Source organism: Papio anubis, chromosome 5 (genome assembly GCF_008728515.1).
Source record: "Papio anubis isolate 15944 chromosome 5, Panubis1.0, whole genome shotgun sequence".
NCBI classification, from domain to species: domain Eukaryota; kingdom Metazoa; phylum Chordata; class Mammalia; order Primates; family Cercopithecidae; genus Papio; species Papio anubis.
Window position 1 is genome coordinate 133,301,496 of NC_044980.1, and position 17,211 is coordinate 133,318,706.

The 17,211-nt window shown below is 49.5% G+C and overlaps 3 protein-coding genes across 11 annotated transcripts; 1 reads left to right on the top strand and 2 right to left on the bottom strand.

Moving 5' to 3' along the window:
• Window positions 1-869: 869 nt before the first annotated feature.
• Window positions 870-2,842, bottom strand: CD14 (CD14 molecule). The gene is made up of 2 exons (XM_003900225.5): window positions 2,207-2,842; window positions 870-2,118 (listed from the first exon to the last, which is right to left on the bottom strand). The coding sequence occupies exons 1-2, from the start codon at window positions 2,207-2,209 to the stop codon at window positions 994-996; spliced, it is 1,128 nt and encodes a 375-aa protein (XP_003900274.1). The 5' UTR covers window positions 2,210-2,842; the 3' UTR covers window positions 870-993.
• A 5,226-nt stretch (window positions 2,843-8,068) lies between these two features.
• On the top strand, window positions 8,069-14,550 carry TMCO6 (transmembrane and coiled-coil domains 6). 9 transcript variants are annotated; one of them, XR_004183833.1, is made up of 12 exons: window positions 8,069-8,412; window positions 8,539-8,651; window positions 10,796-10,911; window positions 11,001-11,184; window positions 11,446-11,550; window positions 11,717-11,802; window positions 12,056-12,175; window positions 12,706-12,829; window positions 12,922-13,108; window positions 13,242-13,336; window positions 13,739-13,878; window positions 14,117-14,550. XR_004183833.1 is itself a non-coding variant. In XM_031666482.1 (12 exons), the coding sequence occupies exons 1-12, from the start codon at window positions 8,328-8,330 to the stop codon at window positions 14,228-14,230; spliced, it is 1,497 nt and encodes a 498-aa protein (XP_031522342.1). In that variant the 5' UTR covers window positions 8,192-8,327; the 3' UTR covers window positions 14,231-14,550. The 9 variants fall into 9 exon arrangements, 8 of the variants coding, with proteins under 8 accessions (XP_031522346.1, XP_031522344.1, XP_031522347.1 ...); XM_031666482.1 differs by having other exon boundaries at window positions 8,192-8,412; window positions 13,711-13,878; XM_031666483.1 differs by having other exon boundaries at window positions 8,196-8,412; window positions 12,059-12,175; window positions 13,711-13,878.
• NDUFA2 (NADH:ubiquinone oxidoreductase subunit A2) lies at window positions 14,513-17,210 on the bottom strand. Its single transcript, XM_003900226.3, has 3 exons — window positions 16,913-17,210; window positions 16,686-16,792; window positions 14,513-14,824 (listed from the first exon to the last, which is right to left on the bottom strand). The coding sequence occupies exons 1-3, from the start codon at window positions 17,011-17,013 to the stop codon at window positions 14,733-14,735; spliced, it is 300 nt and encodes a 99-aa protein (XP_003900275.1). The 5' UTR covers window positions 17,014-17,210; the 3' UTR covers window positions 14,513-14,732.
• Between the last annotated feature and the right edge of the window lies 1 nt (window position 17,211).

The window sequence follows — 17,211 nt, forward strand, 5'->3', positions numbered from 1 at the left end:
CTGAGAGGCAGGCATCTAGCTTTCTAATGGATGTGGCTGCCTCCTTATTGAAATGAAGAAGGGACTCAGAAGAAACAGCACCTCTTGATGGCTGATACCCTAGGTCTCTGAGCTACTGTGGACTAGAGGACACATCCTGTTTATTCTGAAGTTTTGAAGAGTCTGAGATGCTATCCTACTTGCCAATCAGAGTCAGCCTGAAAAGGTTATCTACATATGTACTAACAGAACACAGGATCTCTAATTCAGAGACCAACTGCATCTTGCGTCAGTTCCCCAGGCCCAAATTCCCCATTATGTCGGGGAGTGACACAGTGAAAGCCTCTGGGTGTAGAGAGGTTTACAAGAGAGGAACCCTAATATTATGAAACTCAGAGCTTGTGCAGGATAGGAGGCTGTCCCTCTTCCTTGAGTGGTAAGGGAGACAGAGAGGGAGAGGGAGGGGGTGTGTGTGTGTGTGTGTGTGAGAGAGAGAGAGAGAGAGAGAGAGACAGAGAGAGAGAACAAGGAAATAAGCAAATGGTTGTGGGTTTTATTACCTTTGAAAGGGAGCAGTTGGCTCTTGGGAAGTGCATAGGAGAGGAAATATTTTGTATCTTCCAAATATCATTCAAATATCTTTTAATCCAGATGCCGATAATCTGCTCAGAAAGCCCTGACTGCACACTCATTGTTTCTCCCATGTAGCCCTAGCCAGGAGTCCTTTCCTGGCTCCTTCTATCCCCGCAGTTCTTTTCTTGGGGAGGGCAGGTAGGGTTTCTTAGGGAGTTAGGATGAAGAAAGCCTAATATGATGAATTCCCCATCCAGCACTGTGCCCAGCACATAGCAGACATCCAATAAAGGTCTGTTAAATGAATGACAAAGACCCATTGTTTAAGATTTTAATAAAGATGGGGCAAAGGGTTGAGCTGGTCGAAAAGTCCTCAACGTCCTGACGGGACGCCCCTGAAGCCAAGGCAGTTTGAGCCCATTCATTATTCTCTCCTGGATCTTAGGCAAAGCCCCGGGCCCCTTGGAGCAGTACCAGGGTTCCCGACACCCCCACCGACAGGGTCGAACGTGCACAGGCTGGGACCACGCCGGAGTTCATTGAGCCCTCTTGGGGGAGGGCAGTTCCAGGGACCAGGAAGGGATTTCCGTCCAGCGTCAGGTTATCCACCTGGGGCAGCTCGTCAGGCCGCGGCCTCCTGTTCAGTCTGTTGCAGCTGAGATCGAGCACTCTGAGCTTGGCCGGCAGTCCTTTAGGCACCTGTTCCAGCCCAGCGAACGACAGATTGAGGGAGTTTAGGGCGCTGGACCACATACATCTCGGAGCGCTAGGGTTTGCGGTGGCGCGCAGCGAGTTGTGGCTGAGGTCTAGGCTGTGGGGCTGCACACCTGCCGCCGTCAGTGCAGCGCACACGCCTGTGGGCGTCTCCATTCCTGTGTTGCGCAGCGCTAGATTCTGGAGGGCCGGGAACTTGTGGGGACAGAGAGCCGCGATCAGTCCGCGTTCGCCCAGTCCAGGATTGTCAGACAGGTCTAGGCTGGTGAGGGCCGGGAAAGCGCGAACCTGTTCGCAGGAAAAGGCAGGCGAGTGTGCTTGGGCAATGCTCAGTACCTTGAGGCCTGGCTTGAGCCACTGCTGCAGCTCGGCGAGCCAGGAACGCCCTGTCGCCCACGACACGTTGCGTAGGCGCAAGCTGGAGAGTGCAAGCCCTGTGGCTTCCAGAGGCAGGGGAGGCATGGTGCCGGTTATCTCTAGGTCCTCGAGCGTCAGTTCCTGGAGGCGGGAGTACGCTAGTACACGCAAGGCGCCTACCAGTAGCTGAGCAGGAACCTGTGCGGCTCCTACTGTGAGCCGCCGCACGCGGAGAGCCTTGACCGTGTCAGCATACTGCCGCGGGTCGGCGTCGGGATCGACGCGCGTTAGAAACGGCTCTAGGCTGAGACCGCCGACACGGATCTCCACCTCGACTGCAGAAACACACTGGAAGGCTTCGGACCAGTCGGGATGAGGTTCGGAGAAGTTGCAGACGCAGCGGAAATTTTCATCGTCCAGCTCACAAGGTTCTGGCGTGGTCGCAGAGACGTGCACCAGCGGCAGCAGCAGCAGCAACAAGCAGGATGCGCGCTCCTGGGGAGAGAGCACAGGTCTAGGAGGCCCCATCCGACCCCTGTGGCTCCCGAGTGGCACACGTTCGACCCCAAGACCCTACACTCACCATGGTGGATAAGTCTTCCCAGCCTCTGAGCTCCGGACAGGCTCTGGAAGGGCTCTAGCTTCTTTCCTAAACAGCAGCGCCCGCCAGCTTCCAGGCTTCACACTTGTGAACTTGTGAATACTTGTGAACTGTCTCTAAGAGTTTACGTAATCCTGGGATGTCATTCAGTTCCCTCCTCTGTGAACCCTGATCACCTCCCCACCTCTCTTCCTCCCAGCCAGCCCCCTTCCTTTATTGGAAATATAGCAGTGAAGGATGTTTCAGGGAGGGGAGCCCTAACAGGAAGGATTCTGCAGGGCATCTAGGGTTCTGTGTCTCCTGGCAGTGTCCTGATGACTCAAGCGCCCCAGGCGGTGAATGCCCTGATGACTTAGGCGCCTAAGGCGTCTCTGGTGGGTATGGGAAAAAGATGATCCTCAGTGCCTTAGGCCAGTACCATACTCTGCACTATGCAAACCCCCAAACCACCACGTTATATCCCAGAGACTCTACTTGATTCGTTTCTTTGACTTATTCCTTGTCTTGATTTATGTTGATCTCCTGCCACCCAAATCCAAGTCCCTGATTATCCTCAGATATTTAACTGGATGTTTTGTGGAAGAGGTTGTGAACCTCGTCTGTTGGCACCAAGGGATGGAATTAGGTTCAAGAAAAGGAAGTTGCTCTGAAGACAAATTCCCCCTTCCTTTTTTTTTCCTTGCTCCTTTGATTAAGTAATAACTTTCTTAAAAGTGGAGGTGTTTAACAGAGACACATTGGCCAAGTCGCTCGGTCACTTACAGTATCCATTTTCTGTTCTGAATTGTGAAGCAAGGTATTTTGAACCAGTTTTCCCACTTGCACCTTGCTCTCTCCTGCCCTCCTCTCAGTACAATCTCTGTGCCCTAGGAAGGAAGGGATGGGACTATGTTGACTGAGGATTAATTAGTAACTCACCAGTTTTGCAAAAAACAAACAAAAACAGAAAACAAAACAAAACGAAAAAACAGCAAATGTCCCAGAGGATAAGGAGCTATGCAGTTACAACAGCCCTCACAGGTCCACATCCCTAGACCTCTGGGGAAAGAACTATATGAAAGTTTTTTTTTTTTTTTTTTTTTTTTTTTAGACCGAGTTTTGCTGTGTTGCCCAGGCTGGAGTGCAGTGGTGTGATCTTGGTTCACTGCAACCTCTGCCTCCCAGGTTCAAGCGATTCTCTTGCCTCAGATTCCCAAGTAGCTGGGATTACAGGAGCCCACCACCACGCCCAACTAATTATTGTAGTTTTAGGAGAGACAGGGTTTCACTCTGTTGGCCAGGCACTCCTGACCTCAGGTGATTTGCCCACCTTGGCCTCTCAAAGTGCTGGGATTACAGGTGAGAGCCACCACATTTGGCCTGAATGTCTTTTTTATTTTTATTTTATTTGTATTTGTATTCTTATTATTTATTTTTTATTTATTTTTAATTTTTGAGACGGAGTTTCGCTCTTGTTGCCCAGGGTGGAGTGCAATGGCACAATCTCGGCTCACTGCAATCTCCGCCTCCCGGGTGTCAGCAATTCTCCTGCCTCAGCTTCCCGAGCAGCTGGAATTACAGGGATGCGCCACTACCCCTGGCTAATTTTGTATTTTTAATAGAGATGGGGTTTCTCCATGTTGGTCAGGCTGGTCTCGAACTCCCGACCTCAAGTGATCCACCCGCCTCAGCCTCTCAAAGTGCTGGGATTACAGGTGTGAGCCACCGTGCCTGACAGAAAGTCTTTTTTAAATTCCCACTTCCTCTTTAATTGAGAAGTAGCTGCAGATTTGTCCCCAGTCCAAACAAGAAGGCTCATCACTGCCCCCTGTGGGTCCTGTTGGGCATACCCCAATGCACTGGGCCATTCCCTGGTGCCATGCCAGGCCTCTGTGATATCCCTGAAGACCAAGATGTGAGTATATCTGACTTGAAGTCAGCCAGTCTTGGAATCCCAGCTTTACCACTGAGGTTGTGAGACTTGGGCCTCCCTTTTGTGAAACGGAGATGATAGTATTACCTGTTTGTGAGTAAAGTCTTTGGCACAGAACCACATCTTTTCAGTGTAGTCTTGATGACTAGTCTTCTTTCTCAGAGTCTGCATTCAGAGAACTCAGGCCCCTGAAGTCTGACACCTCATCATCTTAGGGGTGGGGAGGTGCAAGTTAAGAGGAGCAGTGATGGTTCTGCAAAGATCTCCAACTCACAGCTTGATTCCACAAATATCTACCATTTGTCTACCGAGTACTAGGGTTGGTAGAAAGCCCTGGGATGCAGACATAACCAAGACAATCCCTGAAGTGCTCCAGGAGGTGGGTAGAGCAAACATGAACCCAGAACTTCAGTCTATAGTGGAGAGGGCTCTTACAGACGAGAAACCAAAGGCTTGTGTTGTTGGGGGAGGAGGGCGGAGGTGGGGAGGAACATGGTCTGGAGAAAGGAACAGCCAGTCCTGTACAAGACAGGACCTGGGGCTGGTTCTTACAGGGTTAACAGTGTTGCCAGACAGGTAGATACAGGTAGATACAGAAAGGCAGTTTGGGCAGCTGTAGCTGTCTGAGCAGACACTGGGCAGAATATAGCTTTTGGCTGGGAACTTGTTTCATCTTCCCCACCTGGAGTAAGTGTGGGTTTAGTTGTAGTTGTTGTTGTTGTTTTCTTTTTTTTTTTTTTTTTTTGAGATGGAGTTTTACTCTTGTTGCCCAGGCTGGAGTGCAATGACGCAATCTTAGCTCACCGCAACCTCCACCTCCTGGGTTCAAGCGATTCTCCTGCCTCAGTCTCCCGAGTAGCTGGGATTACAAGCATGTGCCACTACACCTGGTTAATTTTGCATTTTTAGTAGAGACAGGGTTTCACTATGTTGGTCAGGCTGGTCTCGAACTCCTGACCTCAGGTGATCCACCCACCTCCGTCTCCCAAAGTGCTGGGATTATAGGCATGAGCCACCTTGCCCGGCCAAGTGTGGGTTTTAGAAGCCAGCCTGGGTTAAGTGCAGTGGCTCATGCCTGTAATTCTAGCACTTTGGGAGGCCAAGCTGAAAGGATCATTTAAGGCTGAGCTCCAGGCTGTGATAAGCCATGATTGCACCACTGCACTGCAGCCTGGGCAACAGAGCAAGACCCTGGCTCAAAATAATAAATAAATAAATAAATAAATAAATAAATAAATAAAAAGTTTTTATTGGAGAAATAAGAAAATAAAATTTTTTTAATTAAATTTTTTTAAAAATTGAAAAATTAAAAAAAGAAGCCAGACAGTTGCATGAGGAAGGGGTCAAGATCCAGGCCCTGTCCCTGGCCAGAGCATGGTGCACAGCAGGTGCTCAATAAATAGCTGTCCAGGGGATGGATGGATGGATACTGGGAGAGAAGATATTAAGGATAGAATGATGGTCTGTAGATATTTTAACGTGCTGTTTTGTGGAAGAGATTGCAGACTTCATTGATTAATTCCAAGGGGTAGAATTAAGGTCAAGGGAAAGAAGTTGGTTTTAAGAATAACTTTTTTCCTAGATTTGTGCTTAATTGAACCTTTGCCTAAGTTATATAGCTTTTTAAAAATTAGAGGTTTCCTGTAAAAATTCTTAGGTGCCACCAGGACCCTAATCTGGAGCTGCCAAGGGGGTCTGGGAGGAGACAACATCAAATAATTACACTATAACTTAATGATAGCTGTGAAAAGGGTTATGAAGAAGCTGGGTCATTGGTACAATGGTTCTGAGTATGTGACACTGGACTTGAGATGTTGAGAATGTTGTTAAGGGAAGGATGCTGGTAGAGAGAAGAGGTAAGGGTGCAGGCAGAGAAAACAACTTGTGCAAGAGCCTCCCCCAAGAGTGGGAGTGGGTGGAGGAGAAAAAGAGCAGGGCTTGTTAACAAAGAGAAGGTCCCAGAAGAGGTGAGTCCAGATTGGAGCGGTATGCAGGGGTTAGACCATGTAGAGCTAAGTTGGCCACAATTCCAATTTTGAGTGTGAGGAACATGGTTTTTTATTCACTAGTGTTTCCTTAGTGCCTAGTAGACTAGTGGCGCTCAACATTTGGTGAAAGATTTTATCCTAAAAATTATGGGAACTCAGTTTTATGCAGAGAAGTGAAATAATGATATTTTTCTCATTTTCATCATGTATAAAATGAGAATAACGGTCATTGTGGTGAACATTGTGTAAAACAAAAATAAAATTCTAAGCCCCCCCCAACCCCCACCATCTGAATGGACTTCCTCTTCAGCCAGGGCTCTTTTAAAATTTAACAGAGTGACTGTTTCAAGGCATGACGGGAAGTGGGAGTTGAACATGCCTCATTATACCTCTCCAGCGTTAACATCAACACAGACTTTAAATTTGATAAGAAACATTTTACAACCCATTCTCTCTGAAGCCTAGGATTTGAAGGTTTCCTCTGCAAATAGGAACTTGGGTCTCCACAATCCTTCATCTTAACCCAGACATTCCTTTCTATTGATCTCAGGTCTTTAGAGAAACTCAACCAATTGTCAACCAGAAAAATTAAAACCTACCTATAAGCTGGAAGCCCCCCCACCGCCTCACTTTGAGTTGTCCCGCCTTTGTGTTGTCCCACAAACCAATGTCTTTCTTTCTTTCTCTCCCTCCCCTCCCCTCCCTTCCCTTCCTTCTTTCCTCCTTTCCTTCTTTCTGTTAGGAACAACACCCAACATCCTAAGGGAAATTGAACACTCGAACAAAGGATTCTTAGCAAAGCAATTTTACTTCTGTGCAGAGGGGTGTCTGTTTGGCCAGTCGCCATGAGAGCACACCTGAACAAAGGGGCACGAGAGCCTTTATTCCTGACGCAAGTCCTGCGGGTCGGTCGTACAATCTAAACTAATGCCGGTTGGCTAAACACTTGAATTTTTTAGATAAGGTGGACACTTAAAAGAAAGTGGAGAGGAAGGGGAAGGGGTGCCTGTAATGAACTACAAAGTTAGTCCTCTTTCCAAATAAAGAAAGGAATGTGAGCTGGTACAGATAACGCCTGGTACTGTGGCGTGCCTGGGCATCTAACGAAGGCAAAAAGGAAAAAAAAAAGGAGAAAAAGGGGAAAAAAGGTGTGTGTGGGGGGTACTATGAATTAAAGAATAAAAGATTGATCTAATTATTTGAAGAGAAACCTCATCATATCCCACATTTCTTTCTTTCTTTTTCTTTTTTTTGAGACGGAGTTTCGCTCTTGTAGCCCAGGCTGGCGTGCAATGGCGCGATCTCGGCCCACTGCAACCTCCGCCTCACGGATTCAAACGATTCTCCTGTCTCAGGCTCCGGAGTAGCTGGGATTACAGGTACCCACCACTACGGCTAATTTTTGTATTTTTAGTAGAGATGGGGTTTCACCATGTTGGCCAGGCCGGTCTCAAACTCCTGACCTAAATTGATCCATCCGCCTCGGCCTCCCAAAGTGCTAGGATTACAGGCGTGAGCCACAACGCGCGGCCCAACCAGTGTATTTCTTGAATGAATTGGATTGAAGTCTCATATCTCCCTAAAATATGTAAAACCAAGCTGTACTGGACCACCTTGGGCACATGTTCTCAGGACCTCCCGAGGGCTGTGTCACGGGCCATGGTCACTCATATTTGGCTCAGAATAAGTCTCTTCAAATATTTTACAGAGTTTGACTCTTCGTTGACAATTCAATGACGCTTCAAGCGTTTCTGGCAGCTCTTATCAGTGGGATCCGCATTAATGGTGAAATGGCATCGTGGCGCTTCCTGGAGTTCAGGGTTGTTTTGAACGTTCATCTAGAGCGCATTGTGGGTGGGAAAGTTGTGTTTGCTGAGTAGATTGTGACACCGCTGGCTTGGGGCACTTGAGGTAAGGGATGAGTGACTTCTTTTCCTAAAATTGATAAGACAAATCAATCAGAGGCGGAGCGCCGCCTCTGGCTCTGGTCTGGTGGTGCAGCGTCTCTAGCCCTCACCCCGCCCACCGTCCCCGCGCAGCGTCCACTCGCCGAGCCCCGCCCTCACCCAGCACCCACCCCGCTCCTGGCGCCTTCCCCGCCTGGTTCTTCCCTGTGCTGAGTCTGCGCAGTCGGTGCCATCGTCTACGCCCCTGGGAGCGTTGTGGCGGCTGTTTCCTGCGGCGTTCCTCCTCCTGCTCTACCATGTGGAGCCGACGGCAGGGCCGCCTTAGGCCCACAGTCTGCGGGGTGGAGGAGCTACGGCGCCGCCGGCGGGAGCAGGAGGCAGGTGTGGGCGGCCGAGGGAGCGCGGGGGCATATAGCGGTCGGAGATAGGTTGAGACTTCAGGCTTGGAGCCGCGGGATCTGGGTTCCGGTCGTCCTTCCCACGCTCAGCCCGTTCCTCTGCCCCCAGCACTGCGGAAGGCGCGGAGGGAGCAGCAGCTGGTCAGCAAGAGGCTGCTGAGAGAAGACGCCCCAGAGGAAGCTGGAGAGGGATGTGTGGCTGTGATCCTCGGGGAAGCCGAGGTGAGGGGGCAAGGCAGGGTGCGCTGGAGTCCACGCCACTGGCGCCAGACTCCCGGGAGTACTCGAGGTCTGCCCCAAACCTGAACGCAATCCACTCTACACTTCCATGCATCCAGTGGGTCAAGCCAGAAACAGGGGAATCATCCTGCACAACTCTTTGACCCTCAACCCCATATCAGTCCATCATCAAGTCCTAGTTGTTTACCTCCTGAAGAGCTTTGGAGTCTTTACATGCTTCACCATCGAAGCTGCCACCACTACCTCTCTGGATACTACTGCAGTCTCCTAAAAGGTCACCCTGCATCTATGCTTGTCGCCGTCAATACGTCCTTTAAAAACACATGGAGACCAAAATCTTTCCTGTGCCCTGCAAATCATAGCATGGTCTAGCCTCTTCCTAACTCTAATTTTATCAGTTTTCTCATCCTAGCCACTGTCCCCTTTTCAGTTCCTGCAACGATATATCGGACCCTTGTGTCTCAAGCCCTTGGCATTCGCTACGTCTAATGTGGGTTTCTTTTGGTATTCTGTCTTGAGAACCTTTTTTTTGTTTTGTTTTGTTTTTTTGAGACAGAGTCTCGCTGTGTCGCCAGGCTGGAGTGCAGTGGCATGATCTCGGCTCACTGCAACATCCGCCTCCCGGGTTCAAGCGATTCTCCTGCCTCAGCCTCCTGAGTAGCTGAGATTACAGGCGCGAGCCACCATGCCCGGCTAATTTTTGTATTTTTAGTAGAGGCGGGGTTTCACCATGTTTGTCAGGCTGGTCTCGAACACCTGATCTCGTGATCCACCCGCCTTGGCCTCCCAAAGTGCTGGGATTACAGGCGTGAGCCACTGTGCCCGGCCACCTACTTGTTTCTTGTAAAATATTAATCATTATCTAATGGCTTGTTTATTGTTCTTTCTCCAACTAGACTTTAATTGCAGGAAAACCTAGATCCTGTGTTATTTATCATTGAAAACCCGGTTGCCTGCACATTATCTGGCATATAGTTAAGTGCTTAGTATTTATTGAATGAGTGAATGAAAGGATTTATTCAGCAAGCATTGAGTATCCCCTAGATTTGTATTATGTTTACATACATAGTTTATCGTACATACTATGTTGACATATATATTGTCAACTTATTTCTAGGTTGTACTATTCCATTGTGTGCTTACTTTATGCCAGGACACTGTGCCGGTCACTGAGGTACATAAAGATGAAGTCCCTTTCTTTGAGGTGCTCATGTCTACAGCCCAGTGAAGAAGACATGTCATAAGGGAAGGAAACATGAGGAACAAAAGAAACTCCTGGCTGGGCGCGGTGGCTCAAGCCTGTAATCCCAGCACTTTGGGAGGCCAAGACGGGCGGATCACGAGGTCAGAGATCGAGACCATCCTGCCACACGGGTGAAACCCCCGCCTCATTAAGAAATACAAAAAAAAAAAAACTAGCCGGGCGAGGTGGCGGCTTCGTGGGTCCCCAGCTACTCGGGAGGCTGAGGGCCGGAGAACGGCGCGTGGAACCCGGGAGGCGGAGCCGCAGTGAGCTGGAGATCTGGGCCACCGCAACCAGCCTTGGTGATAGATGCAGACTGGCTCAAAAAAAAAAAAAAAAAAAAAAAAAAAAAAGAAACTCCTAAGTCTCTCAAAAAGAGCTAACTTCCCAGAGGGAATGAGGAGCAGAAATCTGAAAAGAGTGGGAAGCTGGAGAGGGTATCCAGGCAGAAGGAATAGCATGTGCAAAAGCTCGGAAGTGTTAAAAAAAAAAAAAAAAAGGCTAATGTTGTGCTAGTTGTTGTTAGAGTGTAGGTTGCATGGGGAGAATGGCTGGAGGAGTAGGTTTTGCCAGGCTGAGAGGTTTAAATATCCTTGAAAGAACCTTGTATGAAGGCAGGGTAGATATTGTTATTCTCATTTTCAGGTGAGGAAACTTAAGTTCAGGTCCCATGTGGAGTGAGTGGCAGGTATGGTATTAGAACTCAGTTCTGATTCTCTGTCCACTCCACTGCAAGGTAGATGCTTATTAGTTGCATTAGTGTGAATGACAAGTTCTGGAGGTGGTATGATATTGGAAGGCTCACAGGTGAAGTGGGCAGAGAGAAACTTATAACTTGCTTTCTGGGAACTATGTGTTCTCCTTTCCCTGCCCTGAACTCCAGGTGCAGCAGTTCCTGCGGCAAGCCCAGCGGGGTGCAGAAGAAAAGGAGAGAGAGGGGGCTCTGGTTAGCCTTCGTCGAGGCTTGCAGCACCCTGAAACGCAGCAAACCTTCATCCAGTCAGTGTGGGTGGTGTGGGGGAGGGGGGAGCTGGGGCTCTGAGGGATGGGCCACAAGCTAAGCAGGGCTCTGGTACTCATTCACTCAGGCTGGAGGGCAGCATGCGGACCCTGGTCGGGCTCCTGACCAGCAACCAGGCTCTGCTGCAGCTTGAGGCGGCTCGGTGCCTGCATGAGCTTTCTCACTCTGAGCAGTCCACCATTGCTGAGGCCTGCCTGCCAGCTACTTCCTACCTCCTCACCTACCTCTCCGGTTACAGCTCAGACTTCATAGTAAGCCCTGTCCCTTTCTATCTTGTTCTTGGTTTAGATTTTAAAATTGTGCTTTTGGGACCAGTTTGAGCTGGCAAGTAGGAGGAAGAAAACATATTTGCCCTTATGCCTACAGCCATGCCTACACCCATCATCTCCCCACCCTCTTGTGAGCCTCAAGGATAGCTGCTCCAGTGTCCCCATCACCTCCCCTCCCCATCTCCCCACACCCAGCCTGGCATGAAACAGGCCAAGCCCAGTGCTTTTGTTGCCTGTTCTCAGGAGCTGTGTCTGTATACACTGGGTAACCTGATCGTGGAGAGTGAGGCTGTGAGAAGGCAGCTCCTGCCACAGGGCATTGTTCCAGCCTTGGCTGCCTGCATTCAGGTGACTCCTTTCTTCCTCCCTGGGCAACCCTTCCTTTGCTCCTTCCCACATGCTCCATCTACTTTGGTTAGGTAGCTGCAGCCTCTGCTCTGTGCCAAGGGGCTGAAAGTCTCTGAAGACCTTATGACCCAGCTTCCAGTCAGATCCTTACCCTGTCTACTTTCAGTCCCCCCATGTGGCTGTGCTAGAAGCTCTTGGATATGCCTTGTCCCAGCTTCTACAGGCTAAGGAAGCTCCAGAGAAGATCATTCCGTGAGTAAAATTGTCTTTAGATGTGCAGCCAGAGGTGACCCACTCAGTAGTAGTATAGCTCCCGGATGCCTGAATGATTTCCAAAGCTGTTGCATATTTTAACTTCATATGTCTGGCTAGGAAGGGCTTTGGGTTTGGACACTTTCCCATCTGGGCAGGGCTTTGGGTCTGGACACTTTCCTACATGCTATCAGGGTTTGGTAAGAGCCACTGGCATCTTCGTGGTTCCTACTCACAGCCCTGCTTCTGCCAGCAGCTCCATCTTGGCCTCCACTCTCCCTCAGCACATGCTACAAATGTTGCAACCTGGCCCAAAGCTGAACCCTGGGGTCGCTGTGGAGTTTGCCTGGTGCCTTCATTACATCATCTGCAGGTAACATGGGGCAATTGGGAAAGTACCACAGATCTTCCCTGGGGCTCCCTTTCATGACATTCAACTCTTTGAACTTGGGTCTGGAATTGCTATAGTGAGTTTTCCTCCCTCCACTCTCCTCTCTTTTTGGAGCCCAGGAGACCCACAGACCTTAGCTGTTTCTTTTTCTTTTTCTTTTTTTTTTTGAGACAGAGTCTTACTCTGTCACCCAGGCTGGATGGAGTGCAGTGGTGCAATCTCAGCTCACTGCAACCTCTGCCTCCCGGGTTCAAGCGATTCTCCTGCCTCAGCCTCCTGAGTAGCTGGGACTATAGGTGCGTGCCACCATGCCTGGCTAATTTTTGTATTTCTAATAGAGACAGGGTTTCACCATGTTGGCCAGGCTGGTCTTGAACTCCTGACCTCAGATGATCCGCCTCGGCCTCCCAAAGTGCTGGGATTACAGGCATGAGCCACCACGCCGAACCGCTTCACTTCTTAAAGGTGGAATTGACTATATACATAGTGACTGCTTGCTTCCTGTTTCCCAGCCAGGTCGGCAATCCTCTGCTCATTGGCCATGGGGCTCTGTCTACTCTGGGGTTGCTGCTGTTGGACTTGGCTGGGGCTGTCCAGAGAACTGAGGATGTAGGACTGGAGCTGGTAGGTGAAGAGGTCAGGTGAAATTCTAGGAGATGTTTCCTGATACTCCAGAATGCAGGTAACCTCTTCCTTCTTACACCTGACCCCCCAATTTGTCTTTGCAGCTGGCATGCCCCGTGCTTCGATGTCTAAGCAACCTGCTAACTGAGGCAGCAGTGGAGACTGTGGGAGGGCAAATGCAGCTCAGAGATGAGCGTGTTGTGGCAGCCTTATTTATCCTTCTGCAGTTCTTTTTCCAGAAACAGCCCAGTCTACTCCCTGAGGGCCTCTGGCTCCTCAACAACCTCACTGGTACGCACCATAGTCTGCCCAGGCCTGGACATTTGGATAATGGGGATATTTCCTCATGGCCTAGGCTGAGGTGGGTAGTATTGGCAGGGGTGGTGGGGGAAAGCAGTTTTTCACCCTGGTACTTCTCTTCCAGCAAACAGTCCTAGTTTCTGTACCTCCTTGCTCTCCCTGGATCTGATTGAGCCCCTCTTGCAGCTGTTGCCAGTATCCAATGTGGTGAGCATAATGGTATGTATTGGGGTCACTTGAATCCAAGATCTGGTAGTCGGATTGTATGGGACAGCAGTTCTGAGCCCTCAGATGTACCCTTAGTTGAGAGCCAGCAGGTGGTGGTGTGGCCTCAGGGCCCAACCAGTCTAGGTATGTGTCCCTTAAACTGGATTATTTATCCTTGGACAAATCACCTAACCACCTTAAGCTTCAGCCTCCTCACTTATAATTGGGGATAATCTTGCATCATAGGGTAGTTGTAGGAGTATAAGAACATGCATGTAGAAGAGCTTGGCATGGTGCCTGGGCATGTGGCCACCATGTCATATATTTTAGCTATTGTTATGATCTTTGTTTCATTCTTTGTAGACTATATATGTATCTATCTGCAGGTGCTCACAGTTTTGTGCAATGTTGCAGAGAAGGGTCCTGCTTACTGCCAGCGGCTGTGGCCAGGGCCCCTGCTTCCCGCCTTGCTGCACACACTAGCCTTTTCTGACACTGAAGTAGTAGGCCAGAGTTTGGAGCTGCTGCATCTGCTGTTCCTGTATCAGCCAGAGGTATAGGTTTCTGGCCCACATCCTCAGTCACCCCTGTTCTGAAGCCACACAGTAGCTCCCTTCCAGTCCAGTCCTAACTATAGTTCTCTGGGCCTGGCTAACCTATATAGGTTCCATGTCAGAACCTTCATCCTTTTGTGGGGGAATGCACCCTCTAAAGTGGGCTGACCCATGAGGCTGTGGGAATTGAGTCTTAGGACACAGATGAGGTATGCTGAATTTTCTTCCCTGCCCCTAGGCTGTTCAAGTCTTCCTGCAGCAGTCAGGGCTGCAGGCCCTGGAAAGGCATCAGGAAGAGGCCCAGCTCCAGGATCGTGTGTATGCTCTCCAGCAGACAGCTCTTCAAGGGTGATCTTGTTTCTCAATGTCACTCATTCCCCTCTCTCTTAACATCCAGCTTCTTTGTCCAGTAGAGCCTTTGGAGACAGCAGAGCCTTTGGAGATTTAGGACCATAATGATGTCTCATGTTCTCTGCTCCCATACCTAAGCCAAAACCTTTGGGTCCCAGCTCCTCCTCTTTCACTCAGCACTATCTAGGCAGGAGGACCAAAAGGGACTCAGTTTGGTCTACTTATTCTGGGGCCCTAGAATCCCTGCCCCCCACCCTTCATTTTTGCTTCAGCAGCTGGTAGCTTTTGATGAGTCAGAATAAAGTTTTATTTTTATATTAAGCTACTTTGCCTCAGTGGTTACACAGTAAGGGGTAGAGGGTAGATGAGGACAAGAACACCCTGAGAAAGTATTTTACAGCACAAGCTTTATGAGGAATAGGGGAACACATTTTTTTCACATTATACTAAGTCCAGCAGAGCCCAGGCTCTGGGGCTGTTGCTCTTAATCCTCAGTGGAGGCTTCAGGCTTTACCACTTAGCACGTTCTCCAGGGCTCTGGTTACCTGATCAGCACTGAAGTTGTTCAAAGGGACATTCTTCTCTTGGCCAAATGCTGAGGAGAAAGAGGGAGGTGTCTTTATTTATTCTACACTGTGGAGGCCACTGAAGTAAAATAAAAGATCTTGTCTTTATCTTACAGTTTTGTTAAGATGGGAAGAGTATTAAAGAGATATGATCAAAATATATTTGGTATGCCTAGAATTAATACAATAGGTCTCAAACACATCTAGGAAGCCCAAGTCCAAATAGAATTTTGGCTGATTCTGGATGGCCACAATGGGTTGTTTCAGGGAAGGTTTCAGGGATACAGTAGGCATTTATTACTAACTACTGTGAGCAATGTATTGATGCAATACCTTGGCTAGGTGCCCATTTTTTTTTTTTTTTTTTTTTTTTTTGAGATGGAGTCTCGCTTTGTCACTCAGGCGGGAGTGTAGGGGCGCGATCTCCACTCACTGCAACCTTCACCTCCTGGGTTCAAGCAGTTCTCCTGCCTCAGCCTCCTGAGTAGCTGGGATTACAGGCACCTGCCACCACGCCCGGCTAATTTTTGTATTTTTAATAGAGACGGGGTTTTACCATATTGGCCAGGCTGGTCTCGAACTCCTGACCTCAGGTGATTCACCTGCTTCAGCCTCCCAGAGTGCTGGGATTACAGGCATGAGCCACCGCGCCCAGCTGGGTGCCCATTCTCTAGGCTATCTAACATAATACCCAGCACAATACACCAAAGTTACTCGTGTCTCTCTCCTCCTGTAGTCTACTGGCTTTTGGAAGGAGAAGCTTTTTTCCTCCTCCAATGATTAGTGCATGTCTAATGTCTACTGTGTCTCACAGATGTCTACTGTGAGAACCAATCTGCTTAAGGTGGTCACTCTCCTCCACCTCCTCCTGACATTCCCAGGGCACCATATAGTTAAAAGCTGTGATTAAAATCCTGTTATTCAGTATGTATAAATATTTATTGTATACCTACAATGTGTTAGGCAACATAATAGGAAAATTTCATTTTGCAATACACTGCCATGCCAGTCTTAGAGGGGTAAGTGCATTCTAGGAAAGGGGAACAAATGTAAAGGCTCAAGCCTGTTATACCCTAGCTGCAACACTTTAGATATGTTCCACAAAGTTTTTTTTTTTTTTTTTTTTGAGACGGAGTCTTGCTCTGTCACCCAGGCTGGAGTGCAGTGGCCGGATCTCAGCTCACTGCAAGCTCCGCCTCCCGGGTTCACGCCATTCTCCTGCCTCAGCCTCCCGAGTAGCTGGGACTACAGGCGCCCGCCGCCTCGCCCGGCTAGTTTTTTTGTATTTTTTTAGTAGAGACGGGGTTTCACCGTGTTAGCCAGGATGGTCTCGATCTCCTGACCTCGTGATCCGCCCGTCTCGGCCTCCCAAAGTGCTGGGATTACAGGCTTGAGCCACCGCGCCCGGCCTATGTTCCACAAAGTTTTGATTCCATTTTCTAATCTCTACAATGAGAAAAGAAGAACACGCTTCCTCCTAACTAATGAAGGTTAAATGAGTTAGGCAGGGAAGCACTCGGCACAGGACCCAGCTCTGCGTGCTCCAAATTACTGAGATTCTCACATACTACCTGGACTGACACTGGCTACACGTTATTTGGAGAAACTATACTGACTAGCTTCTCTCCTATCTGAAGCCCATTCTTAACTACAAAAACGTCAGTTCCTGATCCCTACGCAGAATTCGGTCAGCCTCCATACTTACGTTGCCCGAATTACAACGCATCATATAACCCTGCGAATATAAATTTATTCATGGAAACAAGATCAACAGCAAGGCTAAAGTCCGAGTTCCAGTTTCTCCACGGGTTTCTGCATGACCTTGGGCAGTCCCTTCTCAAACCCTTGTTCCTCTGCCGGAGCCCCAGGCTCCTGGCGTCCCGCACTTACCGTAGCGGGCCCAGAGCTTGGGCTGCACATCGGAGCATTCGCGGATTAGGATGGGTAGGTCGGGATTCGCCTTCTTTAGCTCCACATAGCGTTTCTCAATGAAGTCCCTGCGGGGCCGGAGAGAGCGCCGCGCGTGCTGTGGGCGCCGGCTTCCCTCAACTTCAGGGAGGTCGAGGTCGTGACCCCGGCGTCCCGAAGCCCGCCCGCCTCACCACGCCGCGCCTCACCTGACGCCCTGGCTGCCGGGCGAGCGCTGACATAAGTGGATGCGAATCTCACGCAGGCCCAGCTTTGCCCCGATTGCTCGACTCGCTGCGGTCGCCGCCATCTTGGCTAATACCGAAGTTCCCAGTTCCAGGTCTTCGGGCCAAGTTCTTCGGTCTGACCAATCGCGGACCCTTCAGCCTAGGCCTTAGGCCAGATGACGCAGGGGCGGGGTAAAGCTTGGCCAATGATATAAAAGTATTGTAGGACCTCTGCGAGGTCAATTTCTTTGCGCTCGGGGTTGGTCAGAGGGAAAAACAGG

Bases quoted from the DNA above. Each gene is read 5' to 3' on its own strand.
- NDUFA2 (XM_003900226.3), bottom strand. From the start codon at position 17,013: ATGGCGGCGACCGCAGCGAGTCGAGCAATCGGGGCAAAGCTGGGCCTG. The intron at 16,793-16,912 runs GTGAGGCGCGGC...CCGGCCCCGCAG, and splicing joins CCCGGCAGCCAGGGCGTCAG to GGACTTCATTGAGAAACGCT. The intron at 14,825-16,685 runs GTAAGTGCGGGA...CTTTCTCCTCAG, and splicing joins CAAGCTCTGGGCCCGCTACG to CATTTGGCCAAGAGAAGAAT.
- TMCO6 (XM_031666482.1), top strand. From the start codon at position 8,328: ATGTGGAGCCGACGGCAGGGCCGCCTTAGGCCCACAGTCTGCGGGGTG. The intron at 8,652-10,795 runs GTGAGGGGGCAA...CCTGAACTCCAG, and splicing joins TGATCCTCGGGGAAGCCGAG to GTGCAGCAGTTCCTGCGGCA. The intron at 12,830-12,921 runs GTCAGGTGAAAT...TTGTCTTTGCAG, and splicing joins TGGAGCTGGTAGGTGAAGAG to CTGGCATGCCCCGTGCTTCG.